This window comes from Polypterus senegalus, chromosome 6, assembly GCF_016835505.1.
Source record: "Polypterus senegalus isolate Bchr_013 chromosome 6, ASM1683550v1, whole genome shotgun sequence".
NCBI lineage: Eukaryota > Metazoa > Chordata > Cladistia > Polypteriformes > Polypteridae > Polypterus > Polypterus senegalus.
The window spans coordinates 20,414,379-20,440,242 of record NC_053159.1 but is presented as its reverse complement, the minus strand read 5'-3'; the positions used below and the strand labels follow the sequence as shown (position 1 = coordinate 20,440,242).

The 25,864-nt window shown below is 37.5% G+C and overlaps 1 protein-coding gene across 1 annotated transcript in view; it reads left to right on the top strand.

Annotated features, from left to right (window-relative positions):
* h6pd (hexose-6-phosphate dehydrogenase (glucose 1-dehydrogenase)) overlaps positions 1 to 20,996 on the top strand; it is a 37,624-nt gene extending 16,628 nt beyond the window's left edge. The window contains exons 4-5 of the mRNA XM_039755520.1: positions 13,347 to 13,616; positions 16,756 to 20,996. Coding sequence (XP_039611454.1) covers positions 13,347 to 13,616; positions 16,756 to 18,098 — 1,613 coding nt within the window. The 3' untranslated portion in view covers positions 18,099 to 20,996. The remainder of the gene's footprint in view (positions 1 to 13,346; positions 13,617 to 16,755) is intronic.
* Positions 20,997 to 25,864: the final 4,868 nt, after the last annotated feature.

Here is a 25,864-nt window from a genome sequence, read left to right as displayed (position 1 = left end):
TAATAATGATACAAGTAGTATGTCATTCCATTATGGAGGAATATCTTGGCTACATTAAATAAATATGTAAATAAATATATTGTGAAATGTGACAATGAATGAATTAAAATAAAATTATATGTAACCATAAATAATTTAAATATGTCATGAAATGTTTTTTGTTGCTTAATTCTTTATGTATGTCATCTTTTTTTTTCTTCCCCCTTTCAGTGACAGTAAGTGTCAAACTCCAGGCCAGAAGAGCCGCATTGGTTACAGGTTTTCCTTCTAAACCTTTTCCTAACCGGTGACCAGTTATCACGGCTAATGAATTTCTTTTACCTTCATTTTGATAGCCCTGTTTTAAGAATTCAGTCCTCTGAATTGATCATTTTCTTCATTAAATGACAGCCAAACAAAATGAGACGTGAAATGAGCCAACAGATGGAAAGCCAAATTGGGTCTTCAGACTCCAACCAATTTCACTCCAACCAGTTTCTTAATGAGAAGCCGATTTTTGCTGTTCATTAAACCCGTTATTTAATTCCATGGATTGTTGCTGCTCTCATTCTGCCACAGTAGACCTTTCCAAAACTGATTTTTTGTGTTTTTTTTTTTTTTAAACGCTGTCAAAATGTTTTGGTGAACTGAGAGAGCAACCTTACTGAGATCATCACCTTTCTTTATTTTCAGATATTGTGTGATGGACACAGGTGAGCTGGTCATGTGGTGGCTTGTTTTAGGTCTCATTATTGTTTGGCTGCTAATTAAGGAAAAAGAAAATACTAAGGGGCCCGAGTCAAGTTAATTAAAACTAAGGTAAAAGAAGTTAATTAGCAGCAAAAAACTGGTCACTAATTAAGAAGATGGTTAAAATGAAATCCTGCAGCCACTGCAGCCCTCCAGGACCGAAGTTCAACATCCCTGGTATCTATATTAATAAAAGGCAAAGCCCTCACTGACTGACTCATCACTAATTCTCCAACTTCCCGTGTAGGTAGAAGGCTGAAATTTGGCAGGCTCATTCCTTACAGCTTACTTACAAAAGTTGGGCAGGTTTAATTTCGAAATTCTACGCGTAATGGTCATAACTGGAAGCTATTTTTCTCCATATACTGTAATGGAGTTGAGCTGGATGGCCGTGGGGGGGCGGAGTTTCATGTGACATCATCATGCCTCCCACGTAATCACGTGAACTGACTATCAAAGCAGTACGTAGAAAACCAGGAAGAGCTCAAAAAAGCGCAGAAGAAAACATGCATTATATAATTGAGAAGGCAGCGAAACAATAAGAAGCGAGTGACTGACATATACAACCATATTCATGAGCGCTGCTACTTCGGAAACAAACCACGGTGTAATCCTAAAGTTTAAATTAAGTTCATAGACAGGCTGCCGCTGGCATTTGTAATTTAGTGCCTGCCCATATAAGGCCGTCCGTCAGCAGCAATCCAATAGAAACACTGCCGCTAAATATTCACAGGTGAAGGACTGTGCTTATGCAGAGAAAGATGAGATGGTCAGGGTGGTGTTTGGCACAAACTCAGCGAAACTGCAAAAGAAACTTTTAAGTGCCGGGTCTTAGCTAACATTACATACAGCCGTGGACATCACACGAGATGGCACCAGCACAGCTGGAAACCTTCGATGCAAGAACACCAAGCTGCTCACGTGAACTGACGCAGTGCACAGACAAAAAGCAACAGTTCCAAAGAGTGCTGAACAAAAACTGAATTACACAATTGAAAAGTCAGCAAAAAATATGAAGCGTCTGATTCATACAAGCATATTCATAAGTGCAGCTACTGCGGAAACAAAGCGCACGGTGGAAAAAGTCAATGTCCCGCTAAAGGAAGACAGTGTAAAAAAAACCATGCATGCAGTGTGTCACATCTCAGATAAAGAGGAAGACGAGCAGTTTATTGATGCAGTAAGAAATGAATCGATGAATGAAACCTCTTATCTTTACAACGATTGACAAACACGGAATGTAACTTGAACACAACACATCCTACAAATACGACCCTGATTGAAAGAAATAATGATAATCAAATCCTTGATGACAGCAACACTCAATAACACTCACAAAACAATTACTGTATATTGACAATCATGTTACGTTATTTTTAAAATGGTCCCTTTTCTTTTTCATAACTTCTTTAACACACTACTTCTCTATATATATATATATATATATATATATATATATATATATATATATATATATATATATATATATATATATATATATATATATATATATATATATACCCCGATCTACATACTCTCAAATAGACACGCCGTGGCGCAATTGTAGAGGCTTCGCCTCTAGCGCCGACATCCGAGGTTTGATTCCCGAGAGGGGATGCACCGAGTATGTACGCATGCTTCCCGATTCATTTTACCCTCGCATCTCCTTGGTTTGGGACGTATGAAAAAATATGCGGTTAACGCAGAATCATGTTGTTATTTTTAAAATGTTGCATTTAATCACACTTTCAATTCCAAGCAAAGGGGAACTTTTGTCAATACATGATTTCCTGGTACATCGATTACACTGATGCACACATCACAGCTACAAAAATGTCAGAGTCGGAATAAAGCGCGTTCCTACGACTGATCATTTCGACTACCCGAAGCCTTGATAAAAGCATGGTTTTGTGCACACTGAAAAGCAAGCAAAATTAGATGCATTACAGAAAGCGGACTTTGTGGCTCTTACTGGGGATCATTGGACTTCCGTGACCGTTAGTAATTCTAATTACATCTAATTACAAAATGTTCAATGATCACACTGTTTTAGCCTAATGTACAAAATAATTTTGGCTAAGATTACTCAGAGTTTAAAGGTGAAGCTGGTCAAATTACCTTTTATGTTTCTGACTTATTTTTTTAAGAAGAAAAACTGCACTTTATGTTGAAATTTTGGTTATTATTATTTAAAGACAATACCATTCTGAAAATGTACTTAAAGTACTTAAACTACCACTTTATTTTTAAGTCTGCCCAATTTTAACCAGGGATGATATTTTTGTTTCTGTTTTGAATTCAAATGCAGTTTAAAAGCATTTTTTTTTTTCAGAAATTAAAACAGCTTGAGTTTACAATATTCATGTCCATGTCTATTATTTGATTCTGTTGCCCACTAAAACCCTTTTAAATTAAAAAAAACAAAACATTTGCGATTTGGGGCAAATTTACGTGTGCGATTAATCAAGATTAATTCTTACACAGCCTCTAATTAATTGGATTAATTTTTTAATCGAGTCCCACCCCTAATATATATATATGTAGATTTGTGTATATATATATGTATATGTATATGTATGTATATATGTATATATGTATATATATATATATATATATGTGTATATATATATATATATATATATATATATATATATATATATATATATATATACACTGCTCAAAAGAATTAAAGGAACACTTTTAATCAGAGTATAGCATAAAGTCAATGAAACTTATGGGATATTAATCTGGTCAGTTAAGTAGCAGAGGGGGTTGTTAATCAGTTTCAGCTGCTGTGGTGTTAATGAAATTAACAACAGATGCACTAGAGGGGCAACAATGAGATGACCCCAAAAACAGGAATGGTTTAACAGGTGTAGGCCACTGTGTCACTAATGGTAGCATGAGGCGATACCTGGACCATACAGAGGTTGCACAGGTAGTCCAACTTCTCCAGGATGGTACATCAATACGTGTCATTGCCAGAAGGTTTGCTGTGTCTCCCTGCACAGTCTCAAGGGCATGGAGGAGATTCTAGGAGACAAGCAGTTACTCTAGGAGAGCTGGAGAGGGCCATAGAAGGTCCATAACCCATCAGCAGGACCAGTATCTGCTCCTTTGGGCAAGAAGGAACAGGATGAGCACTGCCAGAGCCCTACAAAATGACCTCCAGCAGGCCACTGGTGTGAATGTCTCTGACCAAACAACCAGAAAGACTTCATGAGGGTGACCCAAGGGCCCCATGTCCTCTAATGGGCCCTGAGCTCACTGCCCAGCAGCATGCAGCTTGATTGACATTCGCCATAGAATACCAGAATTGGCAGATGCACCACTGGTGCCCTGTGCTTTTTACAGATGAGAGCAGGTTCACCCTGAGCGTGACAGAAGTGAAAGGGTCTGGAGAAGCCATGGAGAACATTATGCTGCCTGTAACATCATTCAGCATGAGCAGTTTGGTGGTGGGTTAATGATTGTCTGGGGAGGCATATCCATGGAGGGTCACACAGACCGCTACAGGCTTGACAAAGGCACCTTGGCTGCCATTAGGTATCAGGATGAAATCCTTGGACCCATTGTCAGACCCTATGCTGGTACAGTGGCTCCTGGTGCACGACAATTCCTGGCCTCATGTGGTGAGAGTATGCAGGCAGTTCCTGGAGGATGAAGGAATTGATACCATTGACTGGCCACCACACTTTCCTGACCTAAATCCAATAGAACACCTCTGGGACATTATGTTTTGGTCCATCCAATGCCACCAGGTTGCACCTCAGACTGTCCAGGAGCTCAGTGATGCCCTGGTCCAGATCTGGGAGGAGATCCCCACAACACCATCTGTCATCTCATTAGAAGCATGCACCGATGTTGTTAGGCATGTATACAAGAACACAGGGGCCATACAAAGTGCTGCATACAATTTTGAGTTGCTGCAATTAAATTTTGGCAAAATGGACTAGCCTGCCACATAATTTTTCACTCTGATTTTGGGGCGCCTTTGAATTTAGGGCTCTGTAGGTTGATCATTTTCATTTCCATCAAACGATGTGGCATCCTTTCGCTCCTAACACATTACCCAGTCTATATCAGTATAGATATCCAGGAGGATTTCTTTTTCCCATTGAGATCTGATGTGTTTTCAAAGTGTTCCTTTAATTTTTTGAGCAGTATATATATATATATATATATATATATATATATATATAAATATGCCAGCAACACTCATGACAATGACAAAACAAACAATTACATTGTCAATCATGTGACGTTATTATTAAAATGTTTCCTTTTCTTTTTACTTCTCCGCTGCCGAGCGCGGGTATTTTGCTATATATAGATATGACAACAACACTCATATCCATGACAAAACAATTACATTAACAATCATCTTACGTTATTTTTAAAATGTTTCCTTTTCTTTTTCATAACTTCTTTAACACACTACTTCTCCGCTGCGAAGCGCGGGTATTCTTCTAGTAAAACATAAAATACAGAATCAAAATCAACTCAAACTTCGTTTTTTTTATTCTTCCTTCCACCCAACTCATCAAAGTTAAAGGAGTGGATTCTATAGCAAGTATTGTTTTTTGAATGGTGAATTGTCTTGCGTGTGGATGTAAATCTTTGGTTATAAAGTGCTACATTCTTAGGCACATACTTCCTATACAGACTCCTGGTGATGAATTCGGGTAGTCTTGAATTAAAGTACCTGTTTAAGGCAGTAATTATGGAAAACTTTTTCTTACACTTGTGCCTGCCAAAAACGTGCACATTCATAACGTTGAGAATGCCCTTTGGTTCTCTTAGAAATCCTGTGGCTCATAGGCATGTGCAAAGTTGTGACTGTAAGCACTCCCGCTACCGACAATTCACAAGTTTAAACACCGCACTCACTAGGGCTTGCCCTCTCATCGTTGATAAATGAAAATGATAGTTTCCATTTCGAACAATATTTCATGTTGCATGCAGTGCCACTGAAATAAATAGATCATGAAGTAATTAAATATATACTAATAAAAGGCAAAGCCCTCACTGACTCACTGACTGACTGACTGACTCACTCGCTCACTGATCACTAATTCTCCAACTTCCCATGTAGGTAGAAGGTTGAAATATGGCAGGCTCATTCCTTACAGCTTACTTACAAAAGTTAAGCGGGTTTCATTTTGAAATTCTACGCGTAACGGTCATAACGGTCGACAACGTCCGCCATGTTGAACTTTCTTATTTATGGCCCCATCTTCACGAAATTTGGTAGGTGGCTTCCCTGCGCTAACCAAAACCAATGTACGTACTTATTTCTGTGGTATGATGTTACTGTCGGCTGCCATATTGGACTTTCCAATGGTCTTTGTTACTTATGGGCCCATCTTCAAGAAATTTGGTACGCGTGTTCCCAACGCTAACTCAATCCTACTTATGTACATATATACGTCCATAGCCTGCAGCTCGGTCACTGTGTGAGGCAGCGTTGGGTCCCCCATCCCAACGCCTCCCACGTTGTTGGCTGCCTGCCTATATAAGGCCGTCTGTCGCTCCGGTCGCTACATTCCGTTCCTTGCTCCGCCACTGAATTCACGTCTCCCTGCTGATAACTACAACCTTTTTATTTAATCCACGGCTTCTCCGCTGTTTTATTGTTCGTTTATTATGATTATAGTTATTGTGTAGGTATTTTAGATTTACTTTACATTGTTCAGGTACCCATTTCCTTTATCGTTCCAACCGTATCCCCATTAACATGGCTATCGAGGTGATCACCATCGATCAAAGAACTGTCACTTACAGAGTGGTTTCCATGCCCGGAGATGGAACCTGCCTTTTCCATTCTCTGTGTTACATATTGCACGGCCATATCAGGCTCACTCTTGATATCCGGAGGAACATTGTGTCTAATGTATTGAATGACTGGGACAGGTTCAAGGTGTGGACTGATGACGGTACAGGAGATAATTGTACTACACAGGAGCACTATAAGAGTGAAATGCTTAAGCCCTTCACCTATGCATCTGCATGTGAGTTAATGGCTGCCGCTGAAATGTTCGGTTGTCGCTTTCAAGTGTACCGAAATGGCCAAATATTTTACACCTATGGACAACCGCCAGTGCCCCTTAAACATCTTAGATTCACAGATGACGATTTCAGTAGTGGACACTTTGATGTTTATTAATGTTTAAACTCTCAAAAGTGATGTGGATGTGAAGTTATTGATGAAACCGGTTGTATGCTTAAAACGCTTGACAGATGGCGAATGTCACTTCAACACAAGTCTTGCAAATACTGTCGTAATTGAAACAAACCATGAAACTCAAACCGATTATGACAGCAGCAATCCAAGCTATGAGATATGAGACAAGATTACTGTTCACATGGCCAACTGTACGTTGCATGCTCAAGAGTAAGCTCAGCACACAGCTTGGTCATATTACAACCGAATGCCCGAACTGACGATGTGGTATACAAAGAGATCCTTAACAAATAAGTATTGGTATATTTTCCCTCAGTTTTAAAAAGGTTTAATTTTGTTCTTAATAAAAATTTTAAGGCAGTACTTCGCCGCTGCGAAGCGCAGGTGTTTTGCTAGTACATAAATAAGCAACAAAAAACAAATTAGAAAGGGCACTGGAAATTTTTTTAACAATAGAAGCCACTCAGCCCAGCAAATTTTGCCAGTCCTATCAACCTAATTCCTCCAAAATAATATCAAGTTGAACTTTGAATGTTCCTAGTGTCCTACTGTCTACCACACTACTTGGTAACTTGCATAATTCATAACACATTTAAATATTTATATCACATATTTTACATTTACATATATTTGCATAATAATCTCTTTTACCTAAAGTGACTTACAAAAGAGGCCAATATAGTTGAGTAGATTAACATCAGTCTGGTGAACTATTCAGGAATAAGTGTACCATTTTACTATTTATTTATTGTGTATTTAGTTTTACCCAAATATTTCTCCTTACTCCTCAAGTCAAGGTGTGCTTGTGGGGCCCCCTTTTTTTTTTTTTCTTCTTCTTCCTTTTTTGAACATTTTCCTTTGTAGGCCACTGGGTGTCAGCAAATCATTATTAACACAAAATGTTTCTGAGAAATCTGCAAACCTTAAATTCCATGTAGAGAAAATACTGCATGTTTGTTAAATGAAGTGATGAATGGCTATTTTTTCCCAGTTCAGAAATTTTATAGACAGAATATGTGTAAGTGTAATATTTTCTGCTATTTCTTCTTGTTTGGTTTCACTTCACTTCTGTTTTTGTTACAAGCATTTGTATGTCAGCTGAAAGCTCCTCAGTTAAATTGTCAGTCTAATAATCATTGGCTTCTCTACTATATATTTTTGTAAATTTATTATTTTCAGTAAAGCTGCTTGTTAACCAAAAATGATTGATTAATTAATGAATTAATTAATTAATGTGGAGTATTTTCAAGGGTTATGCAGAAGCGGGGCTGCAGACTTCCTTCTAGAGGTTAAAGCCAGGCTTGCTGGTATAGTGCATAGAAAGAAATGCTCTTTACGAGAAGGAGTCAGCTGGATTTAGGAGGAGAAAAATATGAGGTATACGAGGAATATTCAAAGATAGGATCTTGGAAAGAGACATGGAAATAAAAGACCAGAGGAAAGTTAACAGAGATGGATGGTTCCAGAACATGGTAATGAAGATGCCAGAGGAATTTAAAGAGCAAATGTTACATAGAGCCTTTTTCCTCCTCTTCTACTACAGTCTCTTCTGTTGTTCCCCAGGGCCCATTTTGGCCCCAACACTCTTTGCCCTATACATGCTTCTGCTAGGTCACATCATAATATTGCACTTCATTGCTATGCTGATGACACACTGTTAGATCTTCTCCTGAAGCCGACTGATTAGGGTTCAATAACCAATCTGCTTGACTGCTTAAAGGATGTTAAGTGCTGGGTCGCTAATAACTTACTTTAGTTAAATAAGAATAAGGCAGGTTCTGCTTTTTGACCCTCCTGTTTCCATCAGTAGCCTTGCTAATAATCTTGGCCCTCTTACCATCCTGCCCCCAATTGAAACGTATATTAAAAACCTGAGGGTGTTTTTTGATTCTTCCCTCAGATAAATGCTATGGGCGTGGATGTTTCTATCATCTCAGAAACCTAGCCAAAGTCAAGCTCTTCTTACCTAATGAAGACCTAGAGACCGTCATCCATGCACTTACTGTATCTCCAGTTAATTAGATTATTACATTTCTTTATGTCTTGGAGTCAGTCAGGCTTCCCCATGTCATCTTCAGCTAGTTCAAAATGCAGGTTCCCACAAGAGGTAACTACCTTGGCGTCTCTTCATTGGCTGCCCGACAGGCTCAGGATTATGTTTAAAGTGCTTCTTTTTGTTTTTAAAGCACAAAATAGCCTCGCTTCTCCATTTATTTCAGAATTTCTTATTCTATATTTTTCCACCAGATCACTGAGATCATCTTCCAAATTTTCTTAACTATGACATGTTCTCTCCTCATAAGAAAAGATGATCAAGCTTTTTTTCGGTTGCTGCTCCAAAACTATCGAATGAGTTGGCTTTATTTGGCAGAACTGCTTCAGCTGTCCTGACATTTAAATCCTCTGTAAAGACGCATCTTGTTTTCTTTGGCTTTTGGAGACATTGAATAATGTTTTTGCTTTGCTATGGCCTGGAAGTTGTCATGTTCTTTAAAGCTCAAAGGTTTGGAGACCTCACTTTTATTTTTGTTTTACTTTGTACAGCACTTTGGTGCAGCTGTTTTAAATGTGCTTGTTAAAGTAATTTGATTTGATAAAGGGTTGGGAGAAAATGCTTTTCTATGATAATGTATAGGTGGTGGATAAATTTAAACAAAGTGTGGTGGATTGTAAAACTGAATTATCTTAATTACGAAAATGTCCAAAACAAACACTAATAAAAAAAAAAAAGAAGAAATGTACTACTGACTTTAGGTTTTGCTGAACTCTAAACTTGTACACTCAGGTGCAATGTCATAGAAAAGCTACGTATTGTGATCTTCCAGTCAGTGTTGTTCATTTCCAACATGTGATATCCTCCAGTGTTTGAGTTCTCCAGCACACATCAACTGTACGTTTTTTTTCCCTTGCTGGACCACATAAGCAAGAAGGTATACATTCTGATAAGCCTTTCTGTGCAACACTATCACACACAGCTAATGTTTGATAAATGTAGCTCATTGTTATTCAGGACAGGTCACACACCTGCATATTACTTTTTTGTTTCCCCTTGGTGACCCATTCCTGAAACACTCATGACATGTGAGTTTGAACACTTAGCAGAAATGGCACCCATTCTAGTGCATGAGTCACCCAATAAATATTGTGTCATATGCCAAGCCATTAAAACTTTAGTCTTGCCCATTCTGTCTTTTGGTAGTATTTGCCTGAATACTGTAAAAAGCATTTGGGGTCTAATAAGACTGCTACTTCCGTATACTACTATTTTTTTTTTTTTTTTTTTGAGTTACACATGTTTATCGATTTTATTATTTTATTGAATTGAGAATGTCCGTAGCTGTTGACGGAGACAACCCTAGAGTAATTGCCAGCAGATGGCACCTTTGGCAAACTATGCAATCAATAGACCTCCTGCCAGAAAAGCCTCGAGGCCATCACAGCAGGACATTTTTGAATATTCAGCACCTACCGTGGTGATCTACTGAAAGGAATTTCTTACAATTATGATATTACAGAAGAAGGAAGAGTAAATGAAATGAAACATGTTTAGAGTGCATCTTTGTTGTTTTTTTTTGTTTTGTTTTTTTTTACATATCTTATTGGATGAATCCAGGCAATATTGGCAGTGTTTCGGCTGTTATACTTTCATTGAGTGGCTTTTCTGTGAAGTTACGTAAAGAGCAGGATGGGACTGAGTAGCCAAGATATCCCTTTTTTATAATCATTTTACATTTATTTATTTATTGATTGTTTCACTTTCTCTAAATAAGAGGTGAACCATGTTCTCATCAGTGTTTTTTAGCACCTTTTGATGGTTGTGATTCTGTGGTCTTCAGCCTATGCTGCTAAAAGCATCAGATTGTTTTCTTGTCTCTACCTTACTGTTCATGTGTTATTTTGTTTCAGTTTAGCAATGTTATGTTTGTTCCAAGTTAATGTTTTACTAAACCTTTTCTATATAGCACTTTGCTTGAAAAAAGCATCAAATTTACCTCCTAATTAATCGCCCAAAACTTAGTCTACCAGTTGTGAGTAGTTTAAGAGAACGTTTAGTGCTTCATTTTTTTTTTCCTTCAATCTCCTTAAAGGAGATGTATGTAGAATTAAGTTCACTTTCCCATTTAGTTATTTAGGCACTCCAGACTGCAAGTGTAAAGCCCAGTTTAAGTTCGGCCCAAGATTTCATGCTGTAAGTATCTGTATTTCAGTCATCATCTGTTGTTTAGTATGCATGGATGTTATTCATTCCTATCCAAATTGCTCATTTATGACTGTCATTTTCATAAAATGCATACTTTAGGAACACTTTGTAATAATATGGAAGGACATTTACTCCGTGAAAAGGAAGAGAAAAGCACATCTGCATTACTACCTTATGAATCCAGCATCTTGAGTTTGAATCCTGTGGCTAGTTTTGTTAATATTGGTTTTGTATATTCTTCCCATACTTGCATGGGTTTATCTGTGGTTACCCCAGTTTTCCATCCATTATCCAACCCGCTATATCCAAACTACAGGGTCACAGGGGTCTGTCTGCTGGAGCCAATCCCACCCAACACAGGGCGCAAGGCAGGAAACCACCCCCGGGCAGGGCGCCAGCCCACCGCAGGGCACACACACACACACACACTAGGGAGAATTTTAGAATCGCTCCTCCTATTGCTAAAGCTGTGTGTGCAAGACTGATTGGTGATTGGCCATATGTGAATCTGGGCATTAGTGGGCTCTGCAATGAATGGCTTGCTACTGCGGTGTGCTCCATGAGATCAGTTATTGGTTTAAACAGTTTTGAGAATGTTATTATAAAAGTAATGTTTGTGGTAGTTTGTGTCATGCAGTGCAATGGTATTGCACCCAGAGTTGTTGCTAAACTGTCACTTGTTGCTATTGAGTGTATAGCACTACATCATGAGCCCTATAGGTGAAAAAGCAGTTAAAAATGTAACAGGGCAGTACTTCCACAGCCTAGCTGATGTTAGGACAACTGTGACAACATGCCATTCATCCCATAAAGTTTGCCAGTTTTGCTCCCCTACATTCTCCAAAATAATATCAAATTAAGCTTTGAAGGTTGCTGAAGTCCTGCTGGTTCTTTGTATGAAGAAACATTCTAACTTTGGTGTTAAAGATGCTCTTTAAGTTTCCTTTGTGTCCCGGTGTTTTTGTTGAAGAATTGATTTTAAAGTAAAAGCTGGAATACACTGTACTAATTCCCCTCATAATGTTCAAAATTTTGATTGTACCAACACTTAATTTGTTCTGCTTAAACTAAGAAAGTTTAGTTCCTTCAGTTTCTTCTTGTAGTTCATACTTGTCAATCCCAGCTTACTGGCTAATACTCCTCTGGACTTGCTCGATTCCTTGTAGATTTTCTTTCCGGCTTTTGAAATGCACACCGCACAAGTGTGATTGACATGAGCATCGCTTTCAGATTCATCAGAATAACTTTCAGTTTCACTGTCTGTTTCAGTTCCACTGCCTGAAGACATACTGTATTCACTTCGTCATCACTGCTCATATCACTGTTAAGAGCATGCAACACCTGGGCTGCTGAAAAACGTTTCTTACGAGACACCATTACGAGGCTAGGAAAAAGACCGTTCCCTGGGTAACGGCTTATCACTTATACAAGACACGCCTATCCCATTTCCTAACGAACACTCGGCATTAATGCTGTTGCCACTTTTATAGCCCAAGTAATCCCCGGGTCTAACGCTTGCACAATATGCATCTATGCAGTTTCCCGAATGACGCTCGGGTCTAACGCTAAAGAGGTTAAGTCTGATTAGTCTAATCAGTACTTTTCCAGATAATAAATAACCTTTTTAGTAATACTGTTACTTTTTGTGGTTTATCAATTTCTTCACACATATAAGCAACAGAAAAACATATTTTCAAAGCATTTGCCATTTCACTGTCTGTATCTTTTAGTTTGCCTTTATTGTTCCTAATTCTCCTCACCTCTGCCTTCACCTTTATAAAATATTGAAATTGTCCCTTTGGGTTTGTCTTTTTTGCAATATTTCTCTCCAGCTGCCTTTTAACTTTCCTAATATCATTTTTAACTGTTGCACTCATGCTCTTATATGCCCCTTTGTTAGTGCTGGAGTTTTTAGTCTAGTACACATTATACATCTGTCTTGCAAGTTCTTTATAGCTCCTAATTTATTCCCCATGAAATTCTCTTATTATTTAAAGAGAACAAGTAATTATTACTGGTGTCGCACATATCCTAAGGTCACTGTGCTGCTTCCTTTTAGGTGTTGAAGGTGCATGTCCCATAGAGATAAATTGTTAGTTTAAATAGGGTTGTCAACAACCTGGGTGAATTTAATAAACTGCTTTCACTTTTGGGCAACAAAATCATTGCTGAAATAAAAACATTGTGACTTTACTCTGAATGTTTTTTTTTTTTCCCTTTTTTTCTTTAAAGGTCGGGCACAATTTTATAATCAGTATGGTGTTATTCAAGACGTTATTCAGAATCATCTAACGGAGATCCTGATGCTTATTGCCATGGAAATTCCCTATAATGCAAATGACCCACAAGAGGTCCTCGGAAAGAAACTCAAATTGTATACCAATTTACAAGACCTTTCCCGGAGGAGTGCAGTGGTTGGGCAATACCAGAATTTTAATTCTGAAGTTAAGGCGGAGTTAAATAAGACAGTGGACTATGTGAGCAACACCGCCACATTTGCAGGTGAGTATGTGCATCACCTTATACAGCAAAATTTTAGCATGAAGTCTTCTGAAGACTAATATAGATATTGTACTTCCCTTGTTCTTAGTGAAAACTAGGGGTGCTCACTTTGTGCCTCTGCCACTCATGTTTTGCTGAATGCACCGAGCTGCATGCCGATCATTTAAAAGCCTGTACAGCAACTGCCTCGCTTCTCTTGCCCATGCCCTTCCCAGCGCTACGCACCAGCCGCTCACGTTATGAAGAGAGGGGGTGGATGCTGAACGCACGCTAAGGAGATTCGGACGGATCAGCTGCTGGCTTGCTGCTGCCAAGCTGTGTGTTCTGCTTGTCGTGCTGCACGTTGATCATTTAAAAGCCTGTACAGCAGCTGTCCTTTTCTCTCGCAGGATGTCAAAGTGTCTTCCGAGAAGATCACATCTCGACCCAAGTTTTATTTTTTTTTATTTTATTATAATAGAGAGATATAGATCACTGCAACATAATGGGCAAGTGCTACTAGGCTGAAAGAAAGAATCTGTCTTTGCTTAGTCCTCTTCAGTTAGTTACATGATCAGCTGTTGGGCTGTCCCTTAACACAGAGGGCTGGGAGTGCTGCTGTACAAACCACTGGCCCAAGTTCATGTCCTGCATATGCTGTCCCAGAGAGGATAAGAGCTGTGAGGGGAGTGTGACCCTGAGCAATTACCAAGAAAGGTTAATTCTATTCATAGTTGAATGGGGGAGAATATTATCATTTTATCCACGAAAGAGCATAAATTAGTTTCTTGTAAGAGGTGGAAGTCATGAGTACACTACAAGCATTCACAATACCAGATTCCATCAGAATGTGCATAGAGGTAAATGATGAACTACATTTTTTTTTTTTTAATTAGGAGCAGTGCTTGTTGATCTTTGGAGATTTACTATGATTATCCATTTATTTAGGAACATAAATGACTGGATAAATTTGTTTTTAGTTTATATCCCATAAAACCCAGCTCTGATAACATAAAGTTATAAAATTCCCAAAACAACATAACATTTTAAATTTCTGTCAGTTTTTCCCTAGCTAAAGTACAGCACAGAATGTTATGTAATTGGTATGCACTCGACCAAAAGGCATATGAAAAGATTAAAAAAAAGTTTAGTTTAAAAGCTGATGGGCTTTGGTATTTGAACTGCTATCTAGCATGGCTAAACTGAATCAGTAGGCAGAATTTTAATGTGTGAAGCTCATAGTCATGAGTCACATGGTAATTAAGGCATGAAAATACTTATGGGAGTGATAACTTATCTGAGAAAGAATTGAGCTTTGCTCTGTCATGCGATTTGTGTTTTGTTTTTATGATTCATGTACTCTTTTTTGCGATTACCTTTCACGTCTTTTCATCACGTAAGATTTTGTGCCAGTCCTCTAATCAAAAGATTTACTAAATTAAAGAACCCCGAAAATTATTACATGAACACCACTTTTTCAAATTATACCCTGCAGCCTTTCAATCCATGTTTTTAAGTGTGTGTCCTCCTGTTCCCAGTCTGTTTCATTAGCACAACCCCAAAGATGAGTAGAGTTGCTAAGAGCAAAACTAATTTGACTGTTAAGGAAGTGAAAAATGTTCTTCAGTGGTATTTTAAATATAGTTTAAATTGGCATGTAAAGAGGATTCTTTCAAGAAATGCACGCTCTGATTAGTTTATGGTTGGTTTTCAGCGTCCCACTTGCCTAGACTTATTTCTAATTGCCTCCACATAAAGATATAAAGGATGCTAGGATTTGTTCATGCTAGCTGTGACGGTTGATATTGAAAAACCACAGTTGAGTAAATCTTTTGGGCGAGGAACACATGACGACTTATATTTCTTATTGTTGTGATTTTCAGATAGAATAAGGTTATGCAGTTTAAATAAATGGAGAAGTTGGGGAAATCCATTTATGTTATACATACTTAAATCAAGTTATTACAGTTCTAAAGGTGAAAATAGTAAAATGGATGGAGTTGGTGTTTTTATCATTGTACTCGTTACGTGATCATTATTCTTGATTGATGGAATTTGCCAAAGCGTTAACTGCAGTCAATTTGGTTGGCTAACTGGTGACCTTGTTCAATATATATTTTCCTGAAAGTTCACCAGGCAGCTGGCTTTTTTTTAAATAATCCCAGTGGCCCATGATGTGAATTGACACCACAGTAGTACCCAATGTTGGTTAGGATAGCCCTGCTGAGTATACAACTCTAATCCTAGTATTGGGTGGTATGCCAGATCAACTGGTATCCCAGATGAAACTCTTCTTTTGGTATGGATTTAAAAAGAGCTGCTATACCGTGAGCTAAGAACGAACAGAAGATATGCAAATGCATATAAATGCAAAACACATGCACAGAAGGAAACTGAAAATGTATTGGTGTATCTTGTTTATTTGTGATTTAACGGTAATGTCTTTTTGTCTGGACTTGTATGTGACTTACTTGTAATACATGAGCCTGCCCCTTTAATAATACTACCCAGAGTGCTCTGTAGCTGATACAAACAGAATGAAGAACTCATGTGCTATAGTGTTGCACTTACTGTATTTGAGGGCAATGGCATTGAGTGAACAAAATTGTCAAGGAAAAAACAAAACCAAAAAAAAAACTGTACTGGCAAAGAGAAGTGAGTACCAGCAATCGAATTCTAGGGGGGCAAGAGTTAGTGAAGTCATACTTCCTTTTCCTGTTCCTGTTTACACTCTCTTAAAGAAAGTTTACTTGTCTGATATGCTGTTAATTTTATCTTGGGGCAGGCATGGTGGTGCAGTGGTTGGCATTGCTGCCTCACAGCTTAGGTTACATTTTTAAACATAGTAAGCATTCATGCATAGTTTGCAATACTTTGCTAGCCCTCAGGAACACACAAAACACCATTGAACTATTATAACCCACTCAAAGCTGGTATCATTTCCTCCTTCTCCATTGACTTCAATGAGTTTCACCGAATTTGGCAGAGTTCCTGAACCTTGCTGCAACTTCACTGAACTCAAGGTGAAGCGAATTCAGCAGATTTCACTAATGATCACTGACTGTAAGATTTCACTTGATTGTAGACGAGTAAATTGTCTTTTTATTTTTATTAATAATTAATTGTATTGAAAAATTATATTTTTTCTCCCCCATTCCAGGTGTTGCAGTTTACATTGAGAATGTCCAGTGGGATGGTGTGCCTTTTTTGTTGACTTCAGGAAAGTCACTGGATGAACGTGTGGGCTATGCACGCATTGTCTTCAGGAATCCAACTTTTTGTGTTCAGAATGAGGAAGCCATGCATTGTAAACTCCGACAGGTGATCTTTTATTTTGGGCATGGAAGTTTACAGTACCCAGCCATTCTGGTCAGTAAGAGCCTCTTTAAACCCATTTTACCTAGTGGCTGGAAGGAAGTGACTGAATATCCAGAATTGACCTTACTAGGACAGCCACTGTCAGAGTACTACATCTACACTCCAGTCACACAGAGTGAACCATATACAATACTCATCTCTCTAATCTTTCAGGGTAAACATGACAGTTTTGTCAGCACAGAAAATCTGTTGGCCTCATGGAAGTTCTGGTCACCATTGCTTCATAGTTTATCCCTACATATGCCCCGTCTTTATCCAGGAGGGAATGACAATAATAATTTTTTGGACTTTGAGCTTAAAGGCCGTGAGCTTTCTTTCATTCAAGAACCAGTGGTGATATCGTCAAACATTCAAGATGAAATTTCAGTTGATAGCTTTCAGATCACTCAGGGTAAGTATCGGCAGAATGAAATGGTCTCTGCATGGGCTGAAGAACTTATTTCAAGATTGTCTGCTGATCTACAAAAAGTTGCTGAGGAAAGTGTTAGAAACAGTGGGCAATTTCATATGGCACTCTCTGGGGGCTCTACTCCAATTGCTTTGTTTCAAAGGTTGGCCTTGCACCATTACACTTTCCCTTGGAAAAAGACACATTTCTGGATGGTCGATGAGCGCTGTGTCCCCCTGGATGATCCCGGATCCAACTTTAAAACTCTGCATGACTACCTTTTGCAGTACATCAAGGTCCCATATTACAATATTCACCCCATGCCAGTCTACCTGAATCAGAGGCTGTGTGTTGAAGAGGACAGTGGTGCAGAGGCCTATGAAAAAGAGATCCTGAAACTAGTAAATGACACCAGCTTTGACTTTATTCTTTTGGGTGTTGGAGATGATGGGCATACTGCATCATTGTTTAGAAATAGCAAATTTGAAATGCATAAAGACAAGCTGGTAGCGCTGACAGAAAGCCCTTCAAAACCACATCAAAGAATGAGCCTAACATTCTCGGCCATTAATAAAGCCAAAAACGTAGCGGTTTTAATAACTGGAAAGGCAAAGCATGAAATGATAACTCAGTTAAGTCGTGTAAAAGATGATGCCAAAAAGTGGCCAATAACAGCAGTGAAGCCCACAAGTGGAAAGCTTATTTGGTATATCGATTACGATGCTCTTCTTGGATAAAGGAAAAAGTTTTCTCTGAGCCATAATTATACTTTATTTTTTTTATTTTTTTTTTACATTTCAGATGAGGTTTTTAGCTGTGAATTATACCGAAACATAAAACTTGTAGCAGTAGTGCTCCCTTAAAAAATGTTAAGACAGGTCCTGTGTTTGACATTTTAATGAAAGAAATTATTTGTAAGCATAAGCACGCAAGGTTAAAGCTCTGTTTAGACCAGCAATAGTTTTGGACATGAGGTTGGTCATGACCCATGCCATATTTATGTCTAATGTATTTCACAATCTTATGTGTGGAAGTTTAAAGATTGATTGTGTATTTAAACACACTGCTGCAGAGGAACTCCAGTGTGGCACACACAGTCATTCTAATTTGTGTGCTGTCAGATGCTGTTGATTTGTCATCAGTGGTCTCAACATCTCATTTTACATTTCTTGGTATTAACAATATTTGGAGAGAAAAGAGAACAGAGCCTTTATTTTGTCAGAAACACTGCATCATTGTTTGTGTTGCACTTTTTTTTTTTTAATTTAAAGTTCCACACCTGTATGGCACCTAACTTTGGCACAATTGCACTATAAGAGATGGCGGCGTATACAGTGATATGTGTGAAGACCTTGATGAGCGTTTTCACATGGTTATTACGAACAAACAAAAACAATTGGAGAAGGAATTAGCGTTTTGACTTGTGTTTCATTTTATAGTTATAAATTAGATTTTTGTCCTAAGGATTAGTGATGATTTTTATGAGACGAATCAGCTGAATTTCTTCAATTTTACTTTTGCCTAATCTTTGAAGAAAGAATTGATTAAATCTCACCTCACTTCAGCAATTGTTTCCATAGACCTCCTGTTCATCCTAATGAACACAATGAAGCATTCCTAGCTACAACATGGATCATTTACCTCCAAGTACAGTTTACTATTTTCTTCCCTCTTAGCATGTAAAAAATGAACAGTGATGAATATTCGCTGTCCTGAGTGATTCTTTATGAAGCCATTTTTACATTTGTCATCCATTATATTACAAGCCAAGTAAATAACAACCATGTTATGCGGTAGTTGAGTTGTTAATGGAGAAGTTGGCTTACTGGCTAACAACTACTGTAGGTATGGGGAGCAATAGCAATGCAATATAGTATTATGATATTTTTCATTGTTTTATTTAATCAGTATATTGACACTTATCAATTCATTGCTTCTATAGCCTTTTAAAAGGTACATAGAACTTTCCTTCCTTGAATGAAATTAGAAATACCCTGACAACAGTTTTTCTTTGTTGGTGCAGGAGCAATAATGGCCGCTAATGTCAGACATTTGGATAAAAGACTCCGTCCATACTTAAGCTGAGTATTTGGGTACATTTTGGTTTTCATACTTTTACATAGAGCTTAGAGCTTTTCCCTAGGTATCATAATTTTACACAGAGCTTCGTATAAAACATGCAGTTTGCAAGCAGTATTTTAGGAAAATCAAATTCTTAAAGCTGCAATACAGAAATAAAGACTCTCTTCATATTCAGCTGCTGTTTACTGTACAGTAATTGGCCTTAAGGAACTGTCTGAGATACTTAAGTGCTTTTTCTGCAGTTGAATTAGTGTTTTTCCTATTAGTTTTATCAAAGTGAAATTATTCCAATGGGATGTGATACCAAGCGAAGTAATACCACACCAATAAAGTCTGCTTCATTCTGAGCAGAGTCCTTGGAGAGATGGAGCCTAACCCAGCAGGCATAGGATGCAAGGCAGAGATGGTCCCTGGACAGGGTGCCAGCCCATCACAGGGAAGAAATAATTTTCAATACATACCACAGTCATAAACACTTGAAAACGTTGTAGCATTATCTCATCACATATTAAAGTAATATTGTACAATCATGGAGTTATCACAATAAATATCACAATAACGTTGTATTTTGGTGTCCTACTACTATGGACTTTGTAATTCACAGTTTCATCAGGCTGTGACAATTTTAACTATTTCTTTTCCTGGTTGATCAAAAGAGCTGTGTTTCACCTTGACCAGTCGCTGCAACCAGGAATGTAAAATGAACAAAACATTAAGAATCCATACTCTTCTTACTAATAATTGCTATATAGTTTAAAATGAGTTTTGCCTCCTTTTTAAAAGCTGTCCTCCATATGGAAAAGGCTCTCATTAATGAAGAAATAATGTTTATTGTGTAAGCTTACATTAGTTTTATATTTTTATGTAAATTTATGCAAACTTGAATACTTTAAAGGGTTTGTGTACACGCTACGCATGTAAACCAAAATAGACCCTTTGCTTATAGAAGGTTTAAAAAATGAATGTACATACACAGAATGTATAAAAATGCAGCGATATTACTGTAAAATATGAATCTATTTGTTTATCTATAATTAGCATTACTTTTACGTTGCAGTTGAGGTTATTAAGAATAGGTTAAAGTTCAAGCCATAAGGCGAGTGTGAAATCCATTTTATCAGTACCCGTATTATGGTGCTATACAACAGCAGTCCTCAAGTTCAGTCCTGGAGGTCCCTTGTGGCCGCAGGTTTTTGTACCAAACAGTTTTACAGTCGTCAAGTCATCTTACTTATTAACTGATCTTGATGATGTTCTTTTTTTCTCAAGTCTATGTTCAGAAAAGCATAGTAGTGTGAGATTGACATTCGTAGGAAATTTAGAACGTCATGTATTTTTGTAATTTTTAATTTTTTTGTGGAGAATACTTCCTTGTTTATACCCAATAATAATGTCATTAGTATTGTTAAAAATTAAAAATGCTACTACTTCAATGTCACGCACAGTCATGTGCTCACTAGAAAATAATGACTTAAATAGGTGTGTGAAATAATAATAATGACTTAAAAAGGTGTGAAATACATTAATGGTTATTGAATTCCAATTAATGTTGGTTTTTTGATTCACCATATAACAAAAAGCCAATATTGAATTCAGACTCCTTAGTTCCCAAAGTCCCTAAATAGTTGCATACTTTGTAAATATTTATTCAGGAAAATTTCACAAAAAAATTAATAAAAAATGCCAACCATGAGTTGGTTGGGATCAAAAGGTTGGGCAATTAGGCCCCGCAGAAGTGAATTTAAGAGCTACTTTGGCTTCCACTCCACTGTAGCTGCGGTGCGAGTTGCAGTCCAAAGAAGCTGCAGTGTCTTCTGAACTTTCATGATCAAAATGGTTGAGATTTTTTTTATATGTAAAACTAGTTCATAGGAGTTCATTTTCTGTCTGTTTTAGCTTATTATAAATATACTTCAAATGGGATCAGGTGTTTGAAATGCTTCTTGTTGTATTTTTTTTTTTTTATAAATGATAGATTGTCTGTCTCTGTTGTGCTGCTAATGAATCATTCTTAGCTTAATCTTAATTTCAAACTGTGAAGTTTACTTTAGCTGACGGTCACTTACAGAGAAGTTTTCAAATGCTGTACTACTTGGACCACATATGTATTTATAAGATTTTCTTATACTTTTATAAGATCTGCTTTTTATAACATTTACAAAGTTATTCTTAAGTGTTTTCTATCAATTTCAAGCCATGAGGAAGAGTTTAACTGACTGTCTGTCACTTGCCACACATGTAGATTTTCCTGATTTATGACGTATCTGTAACATTCATCTCTCATCTGTAGTGCTTTTTTTTTTTTTTGTTTATTGCATTTCCTGATCTTTATTTCAACCCAAGACCTTTACCAACATATTTTTACTTGGACAATATGGTTTTAGCAGGATGTTATCTTCATAGTCAGCAAAATATTGTATAACATACTCAGATCTGCTTAGTTGAAGTCAGGGTCTCCGTGGTCTTAGCTAGGAAATCCTGGAGCTGCCCAGGGCTGGGTGCCAGTGCAGTGCAGAGTAAAACGTAGCGTTGATCCCAATTAATGATATACAATACTTTTGTAAAGATAAAGAAATTTTGCTTAGCTTTTGCCAAACCTTTCTTATTTATTCTTGCGTAGTCTCATAATTATAAAGTAGGACATACTCCGTGAGCCCTTGTCCTCTAGATTGTAGTTATGTAATATGTTCTGTGCTCTTCACGGTGCTCACCATATTAACTCTGGAATACAAAGCAGCCTTCATTTTTTTGGACATCTGTTCTTGTGCTTAGACTGAGCCAGTTTCTGTCTGCCACACACAACAGAGATGTTCACTCATGGCTGATGCTTTAAGAAGTGTCAGCCAGTAAACAATGCCTAGTGTGTCCATATTGGAAGAAACTTTTTTACAGGCTGGCAAACCTGTCTGTGTGCCTGATTTTGAGTCTACTGTTCATCACCTCATCACATATTTCGCTGTAACGAGATCAGTTGCACTTTTTTGTAGAGTTTATATGAGTTGGTACGAGTTCACTGGCTGAGTGGGTAGCCATCTGTATATCTCTGTTTTCAGTAAAGTTTTAGAAACCCATCGTGATGAAGTGTCTTCTCTTTTAGGAGAGGGGTATACAAAAAGCTCTCTTAGTAAATTGCAAATTAAAAAATGTGCAAAGAATTTTCTTTAAAATAAAAAGGTGATGAGAAATTTCAATCAGAAATTTAGGGAATGTTGTAAAAGAAATTAAATACAAATGCAAAGCTATTTAGCCATTACTTTTTGTCACCTTAAAGTGAATCAAATGTTCAGCCTTGTGATGCATCACTGGACACATTGTCAGTCACCATGTCCCTTTGCTTAACAAGCAGGGGCCATAGTTTAATAAAAATAATACAATAATCTTCAGCTAAATACAGACAAATATGAAAAGTTGGTAGCATAATTGTCTATTGCTGGAAGAAACTTGTGCATAAACCTTAATTAATTTTTAATTGCATTCCAACTTTTGAGGTCCCTTTCCATGAGACTATATGCTAACCTTGAGTTTAGTTCTGTTTTTTGGGCATTCGGCTGGTAAAATTATCTTTACTGTTACAGCTTGGAGATTTTGAGCAATTAAATCCTTCCTCTGACACTGGCTTTCACTAACTCACTTAAGTCAAAATGTTGAATGTGTTTAAGTCAGAGTAAGTAAGCCATTTATAGAATGACGAAATGATCATTTCCTGTGTTTACTGCTAAGGCCAGTGTCGCATTACATTACTTCTAATCATTGGGGATGTCAGACTTGCCGATCTCTTTGACCGACCATGTCAATTTACCTGACTGAAAATTGCTGGGCATTTCACATTAAACAACTTTATGCCAATCTTCTAGCACAGACATCAGACAAACTAGCTTGTCTTCTGTTTGTGAGGTCCAAAATACTCCTGTTCCCTTGCAGTCATTGGTTGTCGGTTCTCATGCACACAAAGCCCACCCCTACTACTAAAGACAACCTAAAACCTGTTTAATTTTGTCAGGACAAGTCATGGACTAGTTAGACTGAGTTGCTGGGTATGTCAGACTGGATGTTTGCCTCCAGCTGTCTATGATTATTTAAATGACAGAAATGGCTGAAAATTGATGGCAAAGTTGTCTAATGTTATATGGTCTTAAGAATTTTATTTATTTTGTAAAGTTTATAGGAGATGCACTGGGAAATACGCAGAACAAATAAGTTGAAAACATCTTTGAGGCATAATGATTACAGACTAAATGACATGAGTTTAATTTAAAGTAACTTTTAGTAGTCCATTGATGGATTTCACTTGAATAAACTGAAAGTTTCACAGATAAGATGGACTCAATAAGCCTCAAAAAACTGCAATGTGTTAGAAAATTTAGATTTATATAAAAAAGCTTTTGGATCAGCACTGGAGGGCTGATTTTTTTTTTTCCATCCCAGGGTGGTTCATCATCTAAAGACCACATAACAAAGGCCAGTTTGACCCACTTTGTAAGGTTTGTCTCTGAGACTAAGAGACTGGTGTCCTTTTCTGTTTGTTCTTTTACTTTCACAACAAACGAGCGACTTTTATCAAATAATTTTCATTCATGGATGTTAATTGACCTTTCACTGTAAAATGTCCAATTTTGTATGTATGTTGAAATGCCAGCAAGTGCCTTATTGTATTTTTTTTTTTGTGTGTGGTTGAAAAATAATATGAAAAAATTTTGATTTTCTAAAATGCTGAACTGCAACATAATAAATCAAAAATTCTGAGATCTTTTATGGACCTCTCTGTTTCTTAACTAACAACATGATTGGCAACAAAAATAGAGTCAAGCAAAAAATAAGTAATGTTTCTGCCCGTCTATACATTTTTTCTATTTTTGCTTTTTTTTTTTTCCTTGATTGGGGTTGTTGGACCAGTTTTGCCTGTTTGGTAAGATTTTTATTTTCTTTATCATCAAACCTTTTTCAGATGTTATCAACATTAAGGAGGAAATGTTCAAATGCGTGCTTAGTTAAGCAGTGTATATACATGCACACATGTAACCAAGAAGGTGAATAACACGGTTAAGGCAGAAGCCTCATTTCTTAATGATCCACATTTACATTTACAAGTGATCCTCTGGAGTTCTCCTTTGGTAAAATGCTCCGACGTCTTTAATCTGCGCCAAAAAGAGTTGCACATCATCATCGCTGTCCGCAGTGATTCAGAAAATAAGAATGACGCCTATGATCGTTTTCTTGTGTTTTATAAATATGTTTAGTCAAATTGATGCTTTATTGTATCAGATTCTGTTATTAGATTAGTCACAACGCACGCTTGTCTGCTTGGCTGTGTGACTGAGCCCTGCAGAGGAGCGTCATACCGGTACGTGACTTGTGCTTCTTGCCGTACAACCAGTTCTGCAATAATACCAGCACAGGGATTTTTTTCTTCAGTAAGATGAGTGTTGTAGTAGGTTATTCATTACTTGAAAAATTAATTGGACTCTGTAACACACATTATCTTTTAACATGGTCTTGAGATTGTGATGCCGGGTTTTGCACTGTACATTTAGCTCATCGACATACTGTAAGTTTAGTGGTTTTTGAAATACTAAGACGCACTACTTAATCTGGGAGAAAAAATAAAGCGATTACCCAACCATTTATTTGTAGAAAAGTATTTCATGGAATCTTCTACCCGTGGCTGCTGAAATCAAATGCTTGACATGTGCAGACTACAAAACCCTTCACATTAACCCGGTTAGAGCTTACATGGCCACAAAATCTGATTATCTGCAGAGAAATCTACCTCTGCTAAATCAGGTTTTTTTAGAGGCCAATAACCTAAATAAGGGTTTACATGGCATTTTACAAATCTGGTTTCTGTGAATAATCATTTTATTAAAGTACATGTGAATGCACGAACAGAGCCCTAATTGATGCAAGTAAAGTGCCAATCCTTATATATAATTTGATACTATCCATATGTATGGTGTTCGCAGCAGTACCTCGAGCAGCGGCCGCGGGAAGGATGTGTAGGAAACAAAGTCACATGACTGACGCAGAACGTAGACTTGCTAATGCGACCACACATACACAACGAGCACAACAAACGTATGAGCAGCGTACGTCTACAAATGCTACTAACGCTGAAAGAAATCGGACACAAAGGACAGATGAAGAACATGCGCTACAGAAAGCTACTAACGTTGACAGACATCGTGCCAGCCGTGCACAAGCGACTGAAGAAGCTCGAGCATCTGCAAATGCAGCACGAGTTGAAAGAAATCGATTTGAAATGAAATGATTTTTGTTAGGCTTACATTAAATAAAGTTTGAATTATCTCACTGAAACTACCTTGTGGTAGTTTATTAATACTAAAAATAACTGAGGGGTTAGGGAATGTTCTTATCTAACCAAGGTTCTGCAAGAAAATGGGGAGGCGTCCATGTTACTTCTCTT